The sequence below is a fragment of the Salmo salar genome, chromosome ssa26 (genome assembly GCF_905237065.1).
Source record: "Salmo salar chromosome ssa26, Ssal_v3.1, whole genome shotgun sequence".
NCBI lineage: Eukaryota > Metazoa > Chordata > Actinopteri > Salmoniformes > Salmonidae > Salmo > Salmo salar.
The window spans coordinates 1813677-1832813 of record NC_059467.1 but is presented as its reverse complement, the minus strand read 5'-3'; the positions used below and the strand labels follow the sequence as shown (position 1 = coordinate 1832813).

Genomic DNA, 19137 nt, shown 5'->3' with positions numbered 1-19137 from the left:
GCGCTCGCGCGGTACCCTTCGGATAATGACCTGAACGCACGAACAAAACGGAGGTATTTGGCTATAACTATGGATTATTTGGAACCAAAACAACATTTGTTGTTGAAGTAGAAGTCCTGGGAGTGCATTCTGACGAAGAACAGCAAAGGTAATCCAATTTTTCTAATAGTAATTCTGAGTTTAGGTGACCCCGAAGTTGGCGGATGTCAAAATAGCTAGCCGTGATGGCCGAGCTATGTACTCAGAATATTGCAAAATGTGCTTTCGCCGAAAAGCTATTTAAAATCGGACATAGCGATTGCGTAAAGGAGTTCTGTATCTATAATTCTTAAAATAATTGTTATGTATTTTGTCAACGTTTATCATGAGTAATTTAGTAAATTCACCGGAAGTTTTCGGTGTGTATGCTAGTTCTGAACATCACATGCTAATGTAAAAAGCTGTTTTTTGATATAAATATGAACTTGATTGAACAAAACATGCATGTATTGTATAACATAATGTCCTAGGAGTGTCATCTGATGAAGATCATCAAAGGTTAGTGCTGCATTTAGCTGTGGTTTGGGTTTATGTGACATACACTGCTCAACAAAAAAAAAGGGAACACTTAAACAACACAATGTAACTCCAAGTCAATCACACTACTGTGAAATCAAACTGTCCACTTAGGAAGCAACACTGATTGACAATAAATTTCACATGCTGTTGTGCAAATGGAATAGACAACAGGTGGAAATTATAGGCAATTAGCAAGACACCCCCAATAAAGGAGTGGTTCTGCAGGTGGTGACCACAGACCACTTCTCAGTTCCTATGCTTCCTGGCTGATGTTTTGGTCACTTGAATGCTGGCAGTGCTTTCACTCTAGTGGTATCATGAGACGGAGTCTACAACCCACATAAGTGGCTTAGGTAGTGCAGCTCATCCTGGATGGCACATCAATGCGAGCTGTGGCAAGAAGGTTTGCTGTCTCTGTCAGCGTAGTGTCCAGAGCATGGAGGCGCCACCAGGAGACGTGGAGGAGGCCGTAGGAGGGCAACAACCCAGCAGCAGGACCACTACCTCCGCCTTTGTGCAAGGAGGAGCAGGAGGAGCACTGCCAGAGCCCTGCAAAATGACCTCCAGCAGGCCACAGATGTGCATGTGTCTGCTGAAACGGTCAGAAACAGACTCCATGAGGGTGGTATGAGGGCCCGATGTCCACAGGTGGGGGTTGTGCTTACAGCCCAACACCGTGCAGGACGTTTGGCATTTGCCAGAGAACACCAAGATTGGCAAATTCGCCACTGGCGCCCTGTGCTCTTCACAGATGAAAGCAGGTTCACACTGAGCGCATGTGACAGACGTGACAGAGTCTGGAGACGCCGTGGAGAACGTTCTGCTGCCTGCAACATCCTCCAGCATGACTGGTTTGGCGGTGGGTCAGTCATGGTGTGGGGTGGCATTTCTTTGGGGGGCCGCACAGCCCTCCATGTGCTCGCCAGAGGTAGCCTGGCTGCCATTAGGTACCGAGATGAGATCCTCAGACCCCTTGTGAGACCATATGCTGGTGCGGTTGGCCCTGGGTTCCTCCTAATGCAAGACCTCATGTGGCTGGAGTGTGTCAGCAGTTCCTGCAAGAGGAAGGCATTGATACTATGGACTGGCCCGCCTGTTCTCCAGACCTGAATCCAATTGAGCACATCTGGGATATCATGTCTCGCTCCATCCACCAACGCCACGTTGCGCCACAGACTGTCCAGGAGTTGGTGGATGCTTTAGTCCAGGTCTGGGAGGAGAACCCTCAGGAGACCATCCGCCACCTTATCAGGAGCATGCCCAGGCGTTGTAGGGAGGTCTTACAGGCACGTGGAGGCCACACACACTACTGAGCCTCATTTTGACTTGTTTTAAGGTCATTACATCAAAGTTGGATCAGCCTGTAGTGTGGTTTTCCACTTTAACTTTGAGTGTGACTCCAAATCCAGACCTCCATGGGTTGATAAATTGGATTTCCATTGATTATTTTTGTGATTTTGTTGTCAGCACATTCAACTATGTAAAGAAAAAAGTATTTAATAAGATTATTTCATTCATTCAGATCTAGGATGTGTTATTTTAGTGTTCCCTTTATTTTTTTGAGCAGTGTATATGCTTGCTTGGAAAATGGCTGTGTGATTATTTGTCTGTTTTGCTTTCGCTGTAAAGCCTTTTTGAAATCGGACAATGTGGTTAGATTAACGAGTCTTATCTTTAAAATGGTGTAAAATAGTTGATTGTTTGAGAAAATTGAATTGTGGTATTTTAGTTGGTTTTGTATTTCGCGCCGTGCGATGCCATTGGCTGTTGGCTAGGGGTTCCGCAGGCGGAACGGGGTTCCGCTAGCGGAACGTCTGTCCTCAACAGGTTAACTGCCGAAAATGCTGTTGTAGAGGCCATTTCCTTTAGTAGGGGACGTCAGACGGGGGAAGTGGGAGATCAGGTTGATAGACGAGTTTCCCACTAGTAATTCCCAGTTGGAGGAATATTTAAGCAGATTTTTGCCAGTCGTATGTAGTAAATTACCACTTAATGTTGATTACGAATGCGCCATGACACTGCCTCCTTCAGTACTATTTGTGCACTTGTGACTCATAAAGGGGGCTTGTCTGTAGCACAGTATATTTCCCACTCTGAGGTAATGTGATGGGCTGTCACTGTTAAGTAAGCGCAACAAAGGGTGCATTCGCCAATTCATTCAAGGCTTTGGCTTGCTTTTATAGAGCAAAGGGGGTACCGCTATACGATACAGAAGCAATGTGCGGAGGCACCGGTTGGTCGAGGTAATTAAGATAATATGTACATTGGGGGGAAAAAGTGTTTGATCCCCTGCTGATTTTGTACGTTTGCCCACTGACGAAGAAAGGATCAGTCTATAATTTTAATATTAGGTTTATTTGAACAGAGAGACAGAATAACAACAAAAATATCCAGAAAAACGCATGTCAGAAATGTTATAAATTGATTTGCATTTTAATGAGGGAAATAAGTCTTTCACCCCCTCAATCAGAAAGATTTCTGGCTCCCAGGTGTCTTTTATACAGGTAACGAGCTGAGATTAGGAGCACACTCTTAACCTCTATGGGCTAGGTGGGACGCAAGCGTCCCACCCGTGGTGCACTCCATCAACAGCAGGTGCATTTCAAGAGCGGCAAATTTGAATCCAAATAAATGTCAAAATTCAAATTTTTCAAACATACAACTATTTTACACCCTTTGAAAGATAAACATCTCCTTAATCTAACCACGTTTTACGATTTCAAAAAGGTTTTACGGCGAAAGCATAAATTTAGAGTATGTTAGGACAGTACATTTACAAGAGTTGTGTGTAATGTTTTGTCAATTCAAAGACAGGGTCACCAAAACCATAAAACCAGCTAAAATGATGCACTAACCTTTTACAATCTCCATCAGATGACACTCCTAGGACATTATGTTAGACAATGCATGCATTTTTAGTTCTATCAAGTTCATATTTATATCCAAAAACAGCGTTTTACTATGGCATTGATGTTGAGGAAATCGTTTCCCTCCAATAACCGGCAGTCAAGTCAGCAACACAAATTAAATAATTAAAATTAGAAAACATTGGTAAAATATTATATTGTCATTTAAAGAATTATAGATTTACATCTCTTGAACGCAATCAACTTGCCAGATTTAAAAATAACCTTACTGGGAAATCACACTTTGCAATAATCTGAGCACTGCGCCCAGTTAAATACGCGTTGCGATACAGACAAGCCGTCATGTTGGGGAGATCTAAAATCGAAAATACTATGTAAATAATCCATTACCTTTGATTCTCTTCATCAGATGTCACTTCCAGGTATCACAAATCCATAACGAATGTAGTTTTGTTCAAAAAAGCTCATTTATGTCCAAAAATCTCCGTCTTGTTAGCACATGATCTAAGCCCGCCGGACTTCACTTCATGAACGAGGGGAAAAAATATATTTCCGTTCGTTCAAACATGTCAAACGTTGTATAGCATAAATCATTAGGGCCTTTTTTAACCAGAACATGAATAATATTCAAGGTGGACGAATGCATACTCTTTTATAACGTATTGGAACGAGGGTACCCAACATGAACTCGCGCGCCAGGTGTCTAATGGGCCATCATCGTTCCATGGCTCTTGTTCGGTCAGATCTCCCTCCAGAAGACTCAAAACACTTTGTAAAGGCTGGTGACATCTAGTGGAAGCAATAGGAAGTGCCAAAATATTCCTCAGCCCCTGTGTTTTTCAATGGCATAGGTTTAAAGGTAATACAACACATCAGGTATCCACTTCCTGTCAGAAAATGTCTCAGGGTTTTGCCTGCCAAATGAGTTCTGTTATACTCACAGACACCATTCAAACAGTTTTAGAAACTTTAGTGTTTTCTATCCATATATAATAAGTATATGCATATTCTAGTTACTGGGTAGGATTAGTAACCAGATTAAATCGGGTACATTTTTTTATCCAGCCGTGCAAATACTGCCCCCTAGCCCTAACAGGTTAAAGGGAGTGCTCCTAATCTCAGTTTGTTACCTGTATAAAAGACACCTGTCCACAGAAGCAATCAATCAATCAGATTCCAAACTCTCCGCCAAGACCAAAGAGCTCTCCAAGGATGTCAAGGACAAGATTGTAGGCCTACACAAGGATGGAATGGGCTACAAGACCCATCGCCAAGCAGCTTGGTGAGAAGGTGACAACATTTGGTGCGATTATTCGCAAATGGAAGAAACACAAAAGAACTGTCAATATCCCTCGGCCTGGGGCTCCATGCAAGATCTCACCTCGTGGAGTTGCAATGATCATGAGAACTGTGAGGAATCAGCCCAGAACTACATGGGAGGATCTTGTCAATGATCTCAAGGCAGCTGGGACCATTGTCACCAAGAAAACAATTGGTAACACACTACGCGGTGAAGGACTGAAATCCTGCAGCGCCCGCAAGGTCTCCCTGCTCAAGAATACATATACATGCCCGTCTGAAGTTTGCCAATGAACATCTGAATGACTCCGAGGACAACTGGTGAAAGTGTTGTGGTCAGATGAGACCAAAATGGAGCTCTTTGACATCAACTCGCCGTGTTTGGAGGAGGAGGAATGCTGCCTATGACCCTAAGAACACAATCTCCACCGTCAAACATGGAGGTGGAAACATTATGCTTTGGGCGTGTTTTTCTGCTAAGGGGACAGGACAACTTCACCGCATCAAAGTGATGATGGAATGGGCCATGTACCGTCAAATCTTGGGTTAGAACCTCCTTCCCTCAGCCAGGGCATTGAAAATGGGTCGTGGATGGGTATTCCAGCATGACAATGACCCAAAACTCATGGCTAAGGCAACAAAGGAGTGGCTCAAGAAGAAGCACATTAAGGTCCTGGAGTGGCCTAGCCAGTCTCCAGACCTTAATCCCATAGAAAATCTGTGGAGGGAGCTGAAGGTTCGAGTTGCCAAACGTCAGCCTCGAAACCTTAATGACTTGGAGAAGATCTGCAAAGAGGAGTGGGACAAAATCCCTCCTGAGATGTGTGCAAACCTGGTGCCCAACTACAAGAAACATCTGACCTCTGTGATTGCCAACAAGGGTTTTGCCACCAAGAGTACTAAGTCATGTTTTGCAGAGGGGTCAAATACTTATTTCCCTCATTAAAATGCAAATCAATTTATAACATTTTTGCCATGCTTTTTTTCTGGATTTTTTTGTTATTCTGTCGCTCACTGTTCAAATGAACCTACCATTAAAAGTATAGACTGATCATTTCTTTGTAAGTGGGCAAACGTACAAAATCAGCAGGGGATCAAATACTTTTCCCCCCCACTGTACATGTAGGTAGAGTTAAGTGACTTATGCATAGATAATAAGAGTATCAGCAGTGTAAAATAGTGGGGGGGGGGCTAGTCGAGCTGGCCCATGGACCAACTCGCCTTGTAACCTTGTAATAAAGTATACTTGAATTCACAAGTTATGGAATCTAAGAAATATGATTGAGCGAATATTTCCACGACATCTCCTTCCTATATGCTGTCTCGTCATTGTTGGTGATCAGGCCTACCACTGTTGTGTCATCGGCAAACTTGATGGCGTTGGAGTCATGCCTGGCCATGCAGTCATGAGTGAACGGAGTACAGGAGGGGACTGAGCACGCACCCCTGAGGGGCCCCCATGTTGAGGACCAGCGTGGTGAATGTTTTGTTCCTTACCATCTGGGGGCGGCCCGTCAGGAAGTCCAGGATCCAGTTGCAGAGGCAGGTGTTTAGTCCCAGGGTCCTTAGCTTAGTGATGAGCTTTGAGGGCACTATGGTGTTGGAAAGCTGAGCTGTAGTCAATGAATAGCATTCTCACATAGGTGTTCCTTTTGTCCAGGTGGGAAAGGGCAGTGTTGAGTGCAATAGAGATTGCATCTGTTGGGGCGGTATGCAAATTGGAGTGGGTCTAGGGTTTCTGGGATAATGGTGTTGATGTGATGCATGACCAGCCTTTCAAAGCACTTGGATATATGTGCTTATAGTTCGTCCAATTTATTATCCAGCGATTGTACGTTGGCCATTTGTACCGATGACAACAGCAGATTAGCAACTCATCGGCGGATCCTCACAAGGCACCCTGATCTCTTTCCATGATATATTTTCCGTCTCTTTCTCCTGTGAATTACGGGGATGAGGACCTGTTCAGGTGTCTGGAGTAAATCTCTCTCCAACTCATTAAAGATAAATTCTTTGTCCAGTTCAAGGTGACTAATCGCTGTTCTGATGTCCAGAAGCTCTTTTCGATCGTATGAGATGGTAGCAGCAACATTATTTACAAAATAAGTGACTAACAATGTGAGTAACTAAATAAAATAGCACGGTTGTTGAAGAGCCCATAAAACGGCAGCCAATATTCTCCTGCTCCATCTGTCCCATTTTATATAGACTTATTTAGAAAAACAATGAAGGGGGGCATGACTTTAAAAATGGCAGACTAATAATATTTTTAAATTCACGAGCAGTCCAAATGACTGTTCTAGTGTTAATGACCTCACTGGCTGCTGTCCTTTTTAACAGCTAGGCTAATTATCGGCCATGGCCCCTAATGAATAAAGCCTGCGCAAAACAGTACCGGACACTCCTCTACAGTTTTACTATGCTCACAGACACACACTTACACAGCGACACTCACTGTTTTAACACCAGCCTAGACATCATCCATATGGCCTGTGATGGTTGGCTCAGCTTTGAATGTTACCACTGCTCTCATGTTCACACACACCCACAGTCTTACTGATTTGATAACAGCTGTTGGCTCTTTCTAACAGACTTGCTCGTTCTCGTAGTGTCTCTCTCAGGACCCCTCTGGCCCTATATAGTGCACTAGTTTGACCAGAGCCCTATGGGCCCTGGTGAAAATTAGTGAACTGTATAGGGAATTGGGTGCCATTTTTGGAAAGCATCCTGGGACAGTGTTTTTTTTTTTGGTTCTCCGGCCACCTGTCAGTAGAGACTTCATTACAGGTGTATGTATGGCTGCGGTGTTGCACTGTACTTGTCCAGGCAGGTCCTCTCTCTAATTGCTTGAATTGTCCAGCAACAAACATACAAACACATCATACACATACACAAAGCCTTCTCAGAGGCACATCTCACACACACTCCCTACTCCCTCTGGTGTAAACTCTAGCTAGACTTCACACAGCCAAGGGTGTTAAGAATACATGGAGACCACCTTTCATTGTTTACTTACATTGCCGTCTCTGGTGGTGAGGCTGAGGTTGCACTTGGACTTGCCTGATGGGGTTATTTTGTCCCTTGTGCTTACGATGTTCTTTGTCCTTTGGAAACAAACAAGAGCTGACTATAAAATGGCAGTATATTTAGACTGTGCCCCATATCCTACATTCCTTATCTCTCCAGTTATTGTGTATGTTATTTGGTCCAACTTTCTGAATTGTTTGAATTAACATTTTGAAAAACTAGGTAGTTGATTTTATGTATTGTTTAAGAGCCATAACTGAAAAGGAATTGGTTACAACTTTCATACAATTTCAAAGAAACTGATCTAGAAAATGGTAGTGGCATGTAGTTGAGGCGGGTTGATGTATTTCAATGGCAATCGTCTGTGAGGGGGAGGGGCGAAGGCATGCATATGTGCTGGGGTGGGTTTGAGGGGGGGATTCTCCGCTAAGTGTTGAACTTTTGACGGATGCCAGATCCGGCAGTGCGAGTGATGCATTCTGTGTGTAGATGAATCTCTCATTGACAGACTATGTAAACATAAATGGTACCGTAGATCTCATGATACAATGGGATGCATGAGATAACGAGCAGCATTATTTCCTTTGATTTAGACAAATCACGATTTCACAGGTGCGTCTTTCACATTTCGGAAGGGGAGGGGACATTTGGTCCATAGATAGTTTGTGACGTTGTCAGCTAACCATATGTGCGCTTCCATGGGGCAGAAGTCAGTGTATTGTTGTGATTCTGGATGGCCAGATTGTTAGCAAGAATGATGAACTCCCATGTGGGGAATCGTAAGTGGCTTGTTTCATCATGTTATTGATATCATATCTTGTTTCGAGGTGTTTTGACGGACTTCATGTTCATGTTAATATGGGTCAAATTCGCTAGCTAACTAATAACTGTAACGATGTATTTTAGAGACATGCTCATTGTGCAAATGTATATGTTTTCAATAAATATTGGAGATGAAATATAGCTTGCATTTTGTTAACAATCTGAGCCATCCTTGTCTGTTTTTCCCCATAGTTGCGCACACCTCGATTTTGTTGCTAAACAAACAACCTGTTTAACTTGCAAAGAGAGAGGAGCTCTTTGTTCCGATCCTCGTTCTCTCTACTCTTAGCATTTATGGACCCAGAACTTAATCGAGCATCTGACCAATTATGGGAGACTTCTGGGTTAACCGAGATTTGTGTAGATATATGCTCTTCAGTCAGTCAGGCTCCCCATTCATATGTCCTCCAGTAGGGGTCCCAATAGAGCACACTATAGCTGCAGATCAATAATCCTGTTACTGGAAGGCAGGCTCCTCTGGGGTGATCAGTGTCACTGGGTGTTTGCTACAGCCTACTGTGCTCCGTGGGTCCTAAATGTCCCTCTGGGCTGGAGTTGGGCTGGGCAGCCCGGGGCCGGCTCCAGCTCCAGGGGTTATTGATTAGATAAAGACACGGGCTGGTTTTACATGGTCCCCCTGCTGCGATGTGACATGGCAGTTATCGCTGGTCAATAGAGATCCTCTCCTATACACACAACAGTCAGTCGCTCTTTTCTCTGGTGCTTCTCTCCCTCCTTGTGAAGATAGGTTATTAGTACTCACCACAGCCAGATATGTGTCTGTTCTCCTGTAGTGACATCTTTGGGCTAGCTGAGGCTTGTTTGGGAAGACGTAGTAGTATGTTCAGGATGAATTTGAGAGATTTAAAAAAAATATATATTTTTTTTAAGTTAGAAATATATATATATATATATTTCTATCTTTTTTGATATCCGAAACATACAATATACTTGCAGTGAAGCCGCTCAACAACTACATTATACAAGTCATCCAACAGACTCCCATTCAGAGCGACACACAGAAGCATCCAGTGTCAATGCCCTGCTCAAGGGCACGTTGGCAGATCTCCCACCAGGCAAAAAAACGTGACCCGAACCCTCCAAGACAGTTCCCCAACAGCTGTCCCTCAAACATTCGAGACCCCTCCCACCCCCCCAAGAAGAAAATTTTAAATAGAAATAATTCCATTCCCCACCCTCAAGAACCCCCAATTCACCAACAACCAAGAGAATTAAGTAAAATGAAAAAGACAGAAGAAAACAGCGAACAACAATGCAAAAAAAATCATTAAAAAAAATCCATTCAAAACAAAGGACATCAAGGACAGCTCAAATCATAACAGCAGTGCCAGCTGTTTATGTTTGTATGCATGTCTGGCACTATTACATGCATGTGTCTGTTCTTGTATGCGTTTATTTGAATGAGAGTTTGTGTATATGCCAGGGGCGGAAATCCCGGGGGGGACGGGGGGGGACACGACCCCCCCATCCTGGGAAAAATATGATTTGTCCCCCCCAATATATCACTGAAACATAACTATGTAATTTAAATAATATTAATAATACGCAATGAAAGCAATTGTGCTGATTATAGACACTTAATAGCACGTTTTTAAGTTTCAAAAGATTGCGACCCCCCCCCCCCCACCCTTTGCCTCACAATGGTTTGATCCACTGCCAGTTCCTTAGTTGGCAAGGTAACAGAGGGGTCGTGTCTACTGTCTGAAAGGCACTCAATGAACGTAACTGACGAGGTTCGTCCAGTCAATCGCGCACACACACTAGCTGAGTATGCAGACCTAGCGCGCAAATATTAACTATTAAGCTAGCTAGTACCTATTCCATTTATGTGGCGTCGTCAAAGATGGAATCTTTGCTATCGTCAATTTATTCCAAGATCAGCATGCAGATGATGTAAGTTAGTGCTTCAAAGTCCCTGTGATAAGGTTAGCGATAAACTGAAGTCCAAACTGAACAGAACTACACTCTCTTCTACCATTGTCTTAAATATATTTAATGGTCTCGTTGCAAAAGCTAAATTGTCGCAAGGGAACTTTTATTTATTTATTTTATTTCACCTTTATTTAACCCGGGTAGCAAAGATTATAGCAAACACCACTGAAACTGAATTGGTGCTCGCTAGCTTTGCAAATTCAGCTATTGTTGGAAGCCAGCCAATATGAAACAAACTATTAAAATTACAAAAGGTTGCAGCATATGTTGTGTAAATGGTGAACTCATACAGCTGTCAACTCTTGTCATTTTAATCCGTTTCACATTTGCTAGCTACCTTTTAGATCGAAGCCCAAATGGAATGATAGAAGATGATAGAAGCCCATCTCCTACTGTAAATAACCTACACACTGTGTGTGTGTGTAGCCAGCCAGCCAGCCAGCCAGGTAGAAAAATGGCAGAAAAATAAAAGACAGACATCAGAGTATTTTTCAATACATCAAAACACATAGTAAGAACCCTAGTAGCCTAATATCTCAAAGACTAGTTGATAAAATGTTCATAAGAAAGAAATGAAATTCTAATGGAAATGTTTCACAATGATGTCATTAGGCAGAGCAGGCAACAGATGGCACACAGACAGCAGAGTTGGGGACAGATATGCAGCGACAGACTGGCAGAGACAGGGAGTCTCAGGTAAGTTTGTTGAGTCTTTGTTTGGCAACATTATGAAAGGTTATCAATTTTTTTTACTTGTAAAATAGGAACATAATTGGAAAATCCCATGGATACCCCCACTCTCAACTTAAACTGGTGACTGAACTAAGATTTGTTAAAGGCAATGGTATTGCTGTTGTGATTAGTTGTGTAGTTTTGGCTACCGGTAGTTAGGAGTACGGCAAACACCTTATTTCTTTGGTTCCTCAATATACATTTACCATATTACAATGTAGGCTATGTGTTACAGCACTACTTTTGGTGTCCCCCTCAGGAATTGCTCTTGAGAAAATTTCTTGTAATTGTCCCCTCCAAAGTTGATATCAGATTTTCGCCCCTGGTATATGCATGTGTACAAACACCTGCACGGCATCAGCTTCAGGCAAACTGCATTAGTTGTAAAAACCCTGCCCCTCAGTGTCATTCAAACACACTTTTCATTGTTTTTTCGTCAACTTATCTTTGACCATCATTCTATCTCCCGCACAGCAACTCCACTCCCACTTGTCTCCAATTCCACATCCCAACCCTCCGCTTCCCTCAGCCCATCCCAACTATCTCTGCTGGCCAACCACTTTGGGTTTCTACGCAGCACATATCTTTCAACTATGCTGTGATGTTTAACGTACAATCTAATCGAATAGAATCCACAGGTTGCGAGTTGAAGATAAATACTTTTACTAAGAGTATTTGTATACTGGTAATTGACTAACTCGGTCTCTCCAGATCTCCTAACAGTACTATTTCTATGCATTTATGCTATGCATTTTCAGCCATTCCTGAACCTGAAACCAGAAACAGGCTACCTGAGGGCAATACCAAAATAAATGGTCTATTGATTCTGCATCCTCACAACAAAATCTGCAGAGCTTTGATGATTTTATGCCCCAAATATTCAACATTTTGTTGGTGGCAAGAATTCTATATAATAATTTTAGATGAAAAGCACGAGGTCTTGAATCTTGCTTTGTTTTATATATCAACTCATACCTGTACCTCATTCCTGTACCATGGAATATCAAACATCTCTTCCCACTATTTTGCAATCTGTATGGCACAGTTTTCAACATCCTGGTCTTCAAATGAAACTGGTATACTTTCCTATTTACCCTTTTCAAACAAATTTTCCATAAATATAGTTTTTTTATCAACCAGCACGTTTTGAGTTCAGCCATAATATTTGTTGTAGTATTTCAAGGGGATAAAATTGAAATTGTAGCCATACTTGTTTGAAAAAGAGAGACCTTTTTGCAAAGTATGATTTTCAATTAATACATTTTGAAAAATCAGCCGATTTTAATCGGTACCGGCTTTTTTTTGGTCCTCCAATAATCGGTATCGGCGTTGGAAAATCATAATCGTCGACCTTTAGTACTTAACGCTGTTAGAGTCTCCTACCGTAACGATATGATCATTTGTTGCCTGTAAGTTCAATAAATTGGTATAAATGTTTTCGAACAAGTGTTGATCATCCTGATTTGGACCATATAGATTAATGAGCCAAATCTCTTTTTCGTCCACTTATATTTTTATGAGGATCCACCTTCCTTGCGAATCATTCCTGACTATTTGCACATTGAGATGAACATTTTTGTTAATAACATCACACCTTTTGAGTTCCTTTGTCCATGACAGAAAATTATTTCACCACCCCATTCCTTTTTCTACGCAACTTCATCTAAGGATGTAGAGTGAGTTTCCTGTAAACAGTATATGTTATATTCCTTTTCTTTTAGCCATGTAAAGACTGATCTTTTTTAATAATCTGCTAAACCGTTACAATTATAACTGGCTATACTTATTTCACCCCTTACCGTAACTAAATACTATTCTCCGTCTAAATTTACCATAATTAGTGCTTGTAAAGTTACTGCCATCAGAGGTATGATGACGGTCAAAACTAGAGCTTTCAAATGTCTGATATTTAGAATTCAAGAAATAGGTTCTAGCAATATTTGTTTTATTCCCTTGCCTGTGAGCCAATGCCACAGATGTTAGGAAATTGAGACAAGATATTGTGTGTAGTAAATCTGAGTAGGTTGATGTGTATGATATTGGGTGTGATTTAGTGAGAGTGTGTACGATGTCTGTATAGAAATGTATTCCGTACAATGTTATTATTCCCCAATGCCCCTATTCTGATATCTTCCCCTTGCTTTTTGTAAACGTATATAAACTTGTAGACAAATACATAAAGGATAGACAAACAATACATATTCAATTATAAAACAGTTCTCGACAATAGAGAGGGAGAGAAGAGTGAAAGTGAAGAGAGCACGATCAGGTGTGTGTATAAGTCCGTATGTGTCAGCGAGCAATTGAGTACGTACAGTTGAAGTCAGAAGTTTACATATACCTTAGCCAAATTCATTTAAACTCAGTTTTTCATAATTTCTGACAATCCTAGTAAAAAATCCCTGTTTTTGGTCAGTTTAGATCACCACTTCATTTTAAGAATGGGAAATGTCAGAATAATATTTAACGAAGCAAGTCAGTTATTTTTTTCATCACATTCCCAGTGGGTCAGAAGTTTACATACACTCAATTTGTATTTGGTAGCATTGCCTTTTAATTGTTTAACTTGGGTCAAGCGTTTTGGGTAGCCTTCCACAAGCTTCCCACAATAACTTGGGTGAATTTTGTCCCATTCCTCCTGACAGAGCTGGTGTAACTGAGTCAGGTTTGTAGGCCTCCTTGCTCGCACAGGCTTTTTCAGTTCTGCCCACAAATGTTCTATAGGATTGAGGTCAGGGCTTTGTGATGGCCACTCCAATACCTTGCCTTTGTTGTCCTTAAGCTATTTTGGAAGTATGCTACTTTGGAAGTATGCTTGGGGTCATTGTCCATTTGGAAGACCCATTTGCGACTAAGCTTTAACTTCCTGACTGATGTCTTGAGATGTTGCTTCAATATATCCACATAATTTTTGTTCCTCACGATGTCATCTATTTTGTGAAGTGCACCAGTCCCTCCTGCAGAAAAGCACCCCCACAACATGATGCTGCCACCACCGTGCTTCACGGTTGGGATGGTGTTCTTCGGCTTGCAAGCATCCCCCTTTTTCCTCCAAACATAACGATGGTCATTATGGCCAAACAGTTCTATTTTTGTTTCATCAGACCAGAGGATGATCTTTGTCCCCATGTGCATTTGCAAACCGTAGTCTGACTTTTTTATGGCGGTTTTGGAGCAGTGGCTTCTTCCTTGCTGAGCGGCCTTTCAGATTATGTCGATATAGGACTCGTTTTACTGTGGATATAGCTACTTTTGTACCCGTTTACTCCAGCATCTTTACAAGGTCCTTTGCTGCTGTTCTGGGATTGATTTGCACTTTTCGCACCAATGTACGTTCATCTCTAGGAGACAGAACGCGTCTCCTTCCTGAGCGGTATGATGGCTGCGTGGTCCCATGGTGTTTATACTTGCGTTTGTATATAGGCGTATACAATTGCTCCCAAGGGTGAACCAGACTTGTGGAGGTCTACAATTTCTTTTCTGAGGTCTTGGCTGATTTCTTTTGATTTTCCCATGATACCAAGCAAAGAGGCACTGAGTTTGAAGGTAGGCCTTGAAATACATCCACAGGTACACCTCCAATTGACTCAAATGATGTCAATTAGCCTATCAGAAGCTTCTAAAGCCATTACATAATTTTCTTGAATTTTCCAAGCTGTTTAAAGGCACAGTCAACTTAGTGTATGTAAACTTCTGACCTACTGGAATTGTGATACAGTGGAATAATCTCTCTGTAAACAAGTGTTGGAAAAATTACTTGTCATGCACAAAGTGGATGGCCTAACAGACTTGCCAAAACTATAGTTTGTTAACAAGAAATGCGTGGATTGGTTGTAAAACGAGTAATGACTCCAACCTAAGTGTATGTAAACTTCAGACTTGAACTGTATGTGTTCATATCCACTTCATAATGTTCAGATATTTTTACAGTTCCCATACTTTCTTTTTTTCGTAACCTGAAGTCCCTGTAGAATTTAGTACAGCCATTGTGTTATGGAGCTGTCTCGGAACAGCTTTCCATCTATAAAGAGTTTGTCCACAATGACAAAGGCACGCTTACCCTTCTCCCTTTGTTGCCTTTGTACCTGATACAGTCTCTTATGACGTTCGTTTATCTCCCTTGGAAATTGGTCGTTGAGATTGAATTTGGTGCCTTTAAGCTCCCTTCCCCTGCTTTTGATCCTTTTGTTGGTAGTGTTCAAATTTTGCGATCGGTTGGGGACCCTTGGTTTTGTCGCTCTGAGCTCCAAGTCTGTGTACTCGGTGGAAAGCCACCTTGTCTACAGTCTCTATAGGAAGTTTCAAGGCGGATTGCATGAATTCTCTGATTGCGCCCTCTGGATTATTGGATGCCTCCTCAGGAATCCCAGAAAAAATATATATTTTCACGCATGCTACGACTTTGTATGTCTAGTAGCGACTCCCTCATCACCCTGTTTTCCCTGAGTAGACAATTCATGTTGGAATCATGGATTTTTACTTTGGCAGTGAGTGCCTTGTTTTCTCCTTGGAGCGTGAGAATTTCATTCTGGCTAAACTCCAACTCCCCCTCAGCCCTGCTACCTCCTTACACAACTTTTCCAGTGTTGCATGGATTCCAGCCAGAGCACTTGCCTCTACTTCAACGGTAAGTAAATCATCCGTGTCTGTAGATGAATCTGTTTTACTTTTTTTGTCGGGTTAAAGTTATTTTGTGAGGTGGTCGGATCTTTCCATGATGTTGTTCCTCCATAGCGTAAAGCTGTTGGTTCTCGTCGATTTCCCTCAGGATCTCCTTAGTATCCAGATTGGCTCTTTACTGCAACTAGTTGTTTTACAAAAAGATAACAATGAGTCTTTCACACGACAACGACAGGTGTCTGTAGTACAGCCAGCTAGCACTCGCGGAATCCACGCAAAAAAATGGAACACAAACTTGCAGTCCCAGCCGTAAAGGCTAACCGCGTCGTGGAATCCTTAGCAACAAAACTTTAGTTCTGATTAAAATCGATTTAATGAAACCATTTTAATATAAACAACAAACCAAGGGTAGACAGTACAATGTTCTGTTGTGCGCTCTGATGACGTATATCCCGCTCTGAAGTTGAGATTTGAGTGTTAATGTTTTACCAATTGGTATATTAGGGACCGCTTGTCTAATGAAACTGCTGCATCCTATGCTCTCTCCCCTCAGACCTCTCAAGAAGTTTAGCACTGAAGAGCGGGTGGCCAGTCTCACGCGCTCTGAATACGCCAGCGGGATTGATGGAGACTCCGCAGCCAAGAAGAAGAAGAAGAAGAAGAAAAGCCAAGCCAACGGAGAGGAGGACAGAGTGGAATAGCAGTCAGGCGCTGAAAGGTTATACCCGCTCACCCAGGACAGCTCTCACCCAGGACAGCTCTCCTAACTCCTAAACCAATCTCTTGTCCCTAGCAGCTATAGTCTAGACATGTCTGTGACGGTCCCTCATAAATCTAAACCGATCAAATTATAGTTGAAAAGCTAATAACTCCACCTAACCCTTTTTTTTTAGATTAGGTGGAGTATCTGTCATTTAATATTCATTACGCCCAGTATCTTCTCATCTAAAATGGTGCACCTAGAATGGGTGAAGGGGTTCTAGGGGTTGATTTGTGATTGTGCTGGTTGTGTAGCTTAAGGATGGGTGAATTCCATCCTTACCATAAACGTTTAACCCTCTACCTTTGCACAATCACTGTGTGTCTGTACAGAATTGATCCCAGAGCAGTGCTTGACACAACACCCCCATGTATGGGGCACCAGACGTTGACATAGTGAATATAGTGTTATTCTTTAGCAGTTCAGAACAGACTGACACAGTCTCAAGTTGTGTGTATTATTTTATAATGAATTGTATGGTGAGCCACGCACCATGGTCTATCACGTCGACACAAGTTAAGTATGTCACTGTTTCATGAAAAGAGTATGGTTGTTCTCCAGAATGTCAGAATTGTATTTTCAGCAACTGTATCGATAGGAATTTTGGTATACATCTGTGTGGACACGACTTTAAATTAACCTTTTCAATTTTGAAAATATATGTTTGGTGTTGAATTTGTTTCATAAAATAACCCCAGATCATGGAAAGTGATAAAGGTAATGAAACAAAATGCTATCTTAAATGTTTCAGAATGTCAGAAGTCATATAAGCAAAGTATACAAAACATTAAGAACACCTGCTCTTTCCATGACATGAAAGGTGAAAGCTATGAATCAGTGTAGATGAGGGGGAGGAGACAAGTTAAAGAAGGATTTTTAAGCCTTTAGACAATTGAGACAGGGATTGTGTATGTGAGCCATTCAGTGGATGAATGGGCAAGACAAAATATTGAAGTGCCTTTTGAACTGGGTATGGTGGGTGCCGGGCGCACCGGTTGGTGTCAAGAAATGCAACGCTACTGTTTTTTTTTAATGCTCAACCGTTTTCCATGTGGATCAAGAATGCGCCACCACCCAAAGGACATCCAGCTTACTTGACACAACTGTCAAAAGCATCGGAGTCAACATGGGCCAGCATCCCTGTGGAACACCTTGTAAAGTCCATGCCCTGAAGAATTAAGGCTGTTCTGAGGGGAGGGGGGGGTGCAACTCTATATTAGGAAGGTGTTCCTCAGTGTATATGACCTCAAGTTCCGATAAAACAAAAGAAAATACCAATTGTGATTTAAAAAAAAAATTTTACTTTTCATGTGTTTTTACATTGATACCTTTCCCAGGTGAATACAGTCTTACAAATAGGCTTTTTTTATTTAACTAAGCAAGTCAGTTATAAGAATAACTTCTTATTTACAATGACGGCAGAATGACAAATTTCTTTGCCTTGTCAGCTCGGGGATTCGATCCAGCAACCTTTCGATTACTGGCCCAACGCTCTAACCACTATGCTACCTGCCGCTATGGTTGGTGAATTGGTATGCTATACAGGTATTGATGTTTGTGGCCTTTTATTTTCGTATGTATCAAAGTTCAATTCTGTCATTTTAGCTGAATCTTTTGTAATACCACACAAATTACTGAAATGACAGGCTAAGAATGGACAGAGATAGACCTATGTGTTCATCTTATCATATTTCTCCAATGCCTAATCAGTGTGTCTTGTTTGTAATGAAACTGTCCCTGTTTGCAAATAATAAAATCTGATATGTCATTAGGAATCTGAGCATGGTACTTTCAAAACTTAGTCCTATTTTTCAACTACAGACAGTCGGACTACCGATGCAGACCTTCTTTTCCACCAGTCGGCCTACCGATGCAAGCTTTAACTGCTGTCTTACGCTAACAAGGGGTAGGCCTGTGCTTTTTGCCATTTTCTTTAATAAAAAGTAGGCCTATGGCATAGCCGCTCAATTCAAGTCTTGGTCTTAACTTAGCCTACCTCTGTGTCAGTGAAGGGCTGCCGTTTTAGAGTGCATTGAGGGTGGAGGAATTGACCAACATATCTATGGATAATAGCAGCCTACAACCTAATTCCGTCTGTCACAAAGGTAGGCCTACCTCTTATTTCTTAAATAGGAAGAAATAGGCCCCAACACACAACCCTCTTGTTGTTAGTCTAATTAAATTGAGGTTTGAAATGAATTATGCCTACTCGAATTTGCCTACATTCAGCACCATCAGCTGTTAATTTCCGATTGATTGTGCCATGGCTGATGCTTCAAGTTTCAGCACCACAATGTAAGTTACTAGAATCTGGCTTATTGTGAGGTAAATAACTCTGATAAATAGGTCTACATCATGGGAAAGAAATACAGTGCATTCAGAAAGTATTCAGGCCGCTTCCATTTTCAAACATTTTGTTACGTTACAGCCTTATTCTAAAATGCAGAATTTAAATATTTATTTAATCCAATCTGCACACACTACCCCATAATGAAAAAG

At 41.8% G+C, this 19137-nt stretch overlaps 1 protein-coding gene across 1 annotated transcript in view; it reads left to right on the top strand.

Moving 5' to 3' along the window:
• Positions 1-18406, top strand: part of ddx31 (DEAD (Asp-Glu-Ala-Asp) box polypeptide 31) — a 74452-nt gene extending 56046 nt beyond the window's left edge. The window contains 2 exon segments of the mRNA XM_014174817.2: positions 11139-11222; positions 16432-18406. Of these exon segments, the coding sequence (XP_014030292.2) occupies positions 11139-11222; positions 16432-16579 (232 nt within the window). The 3' untranslated portion in view covers positions 16580-18406.
• The last annotated feature ends 731 nt before the right edge of the window (positions 18407-19137 follow it).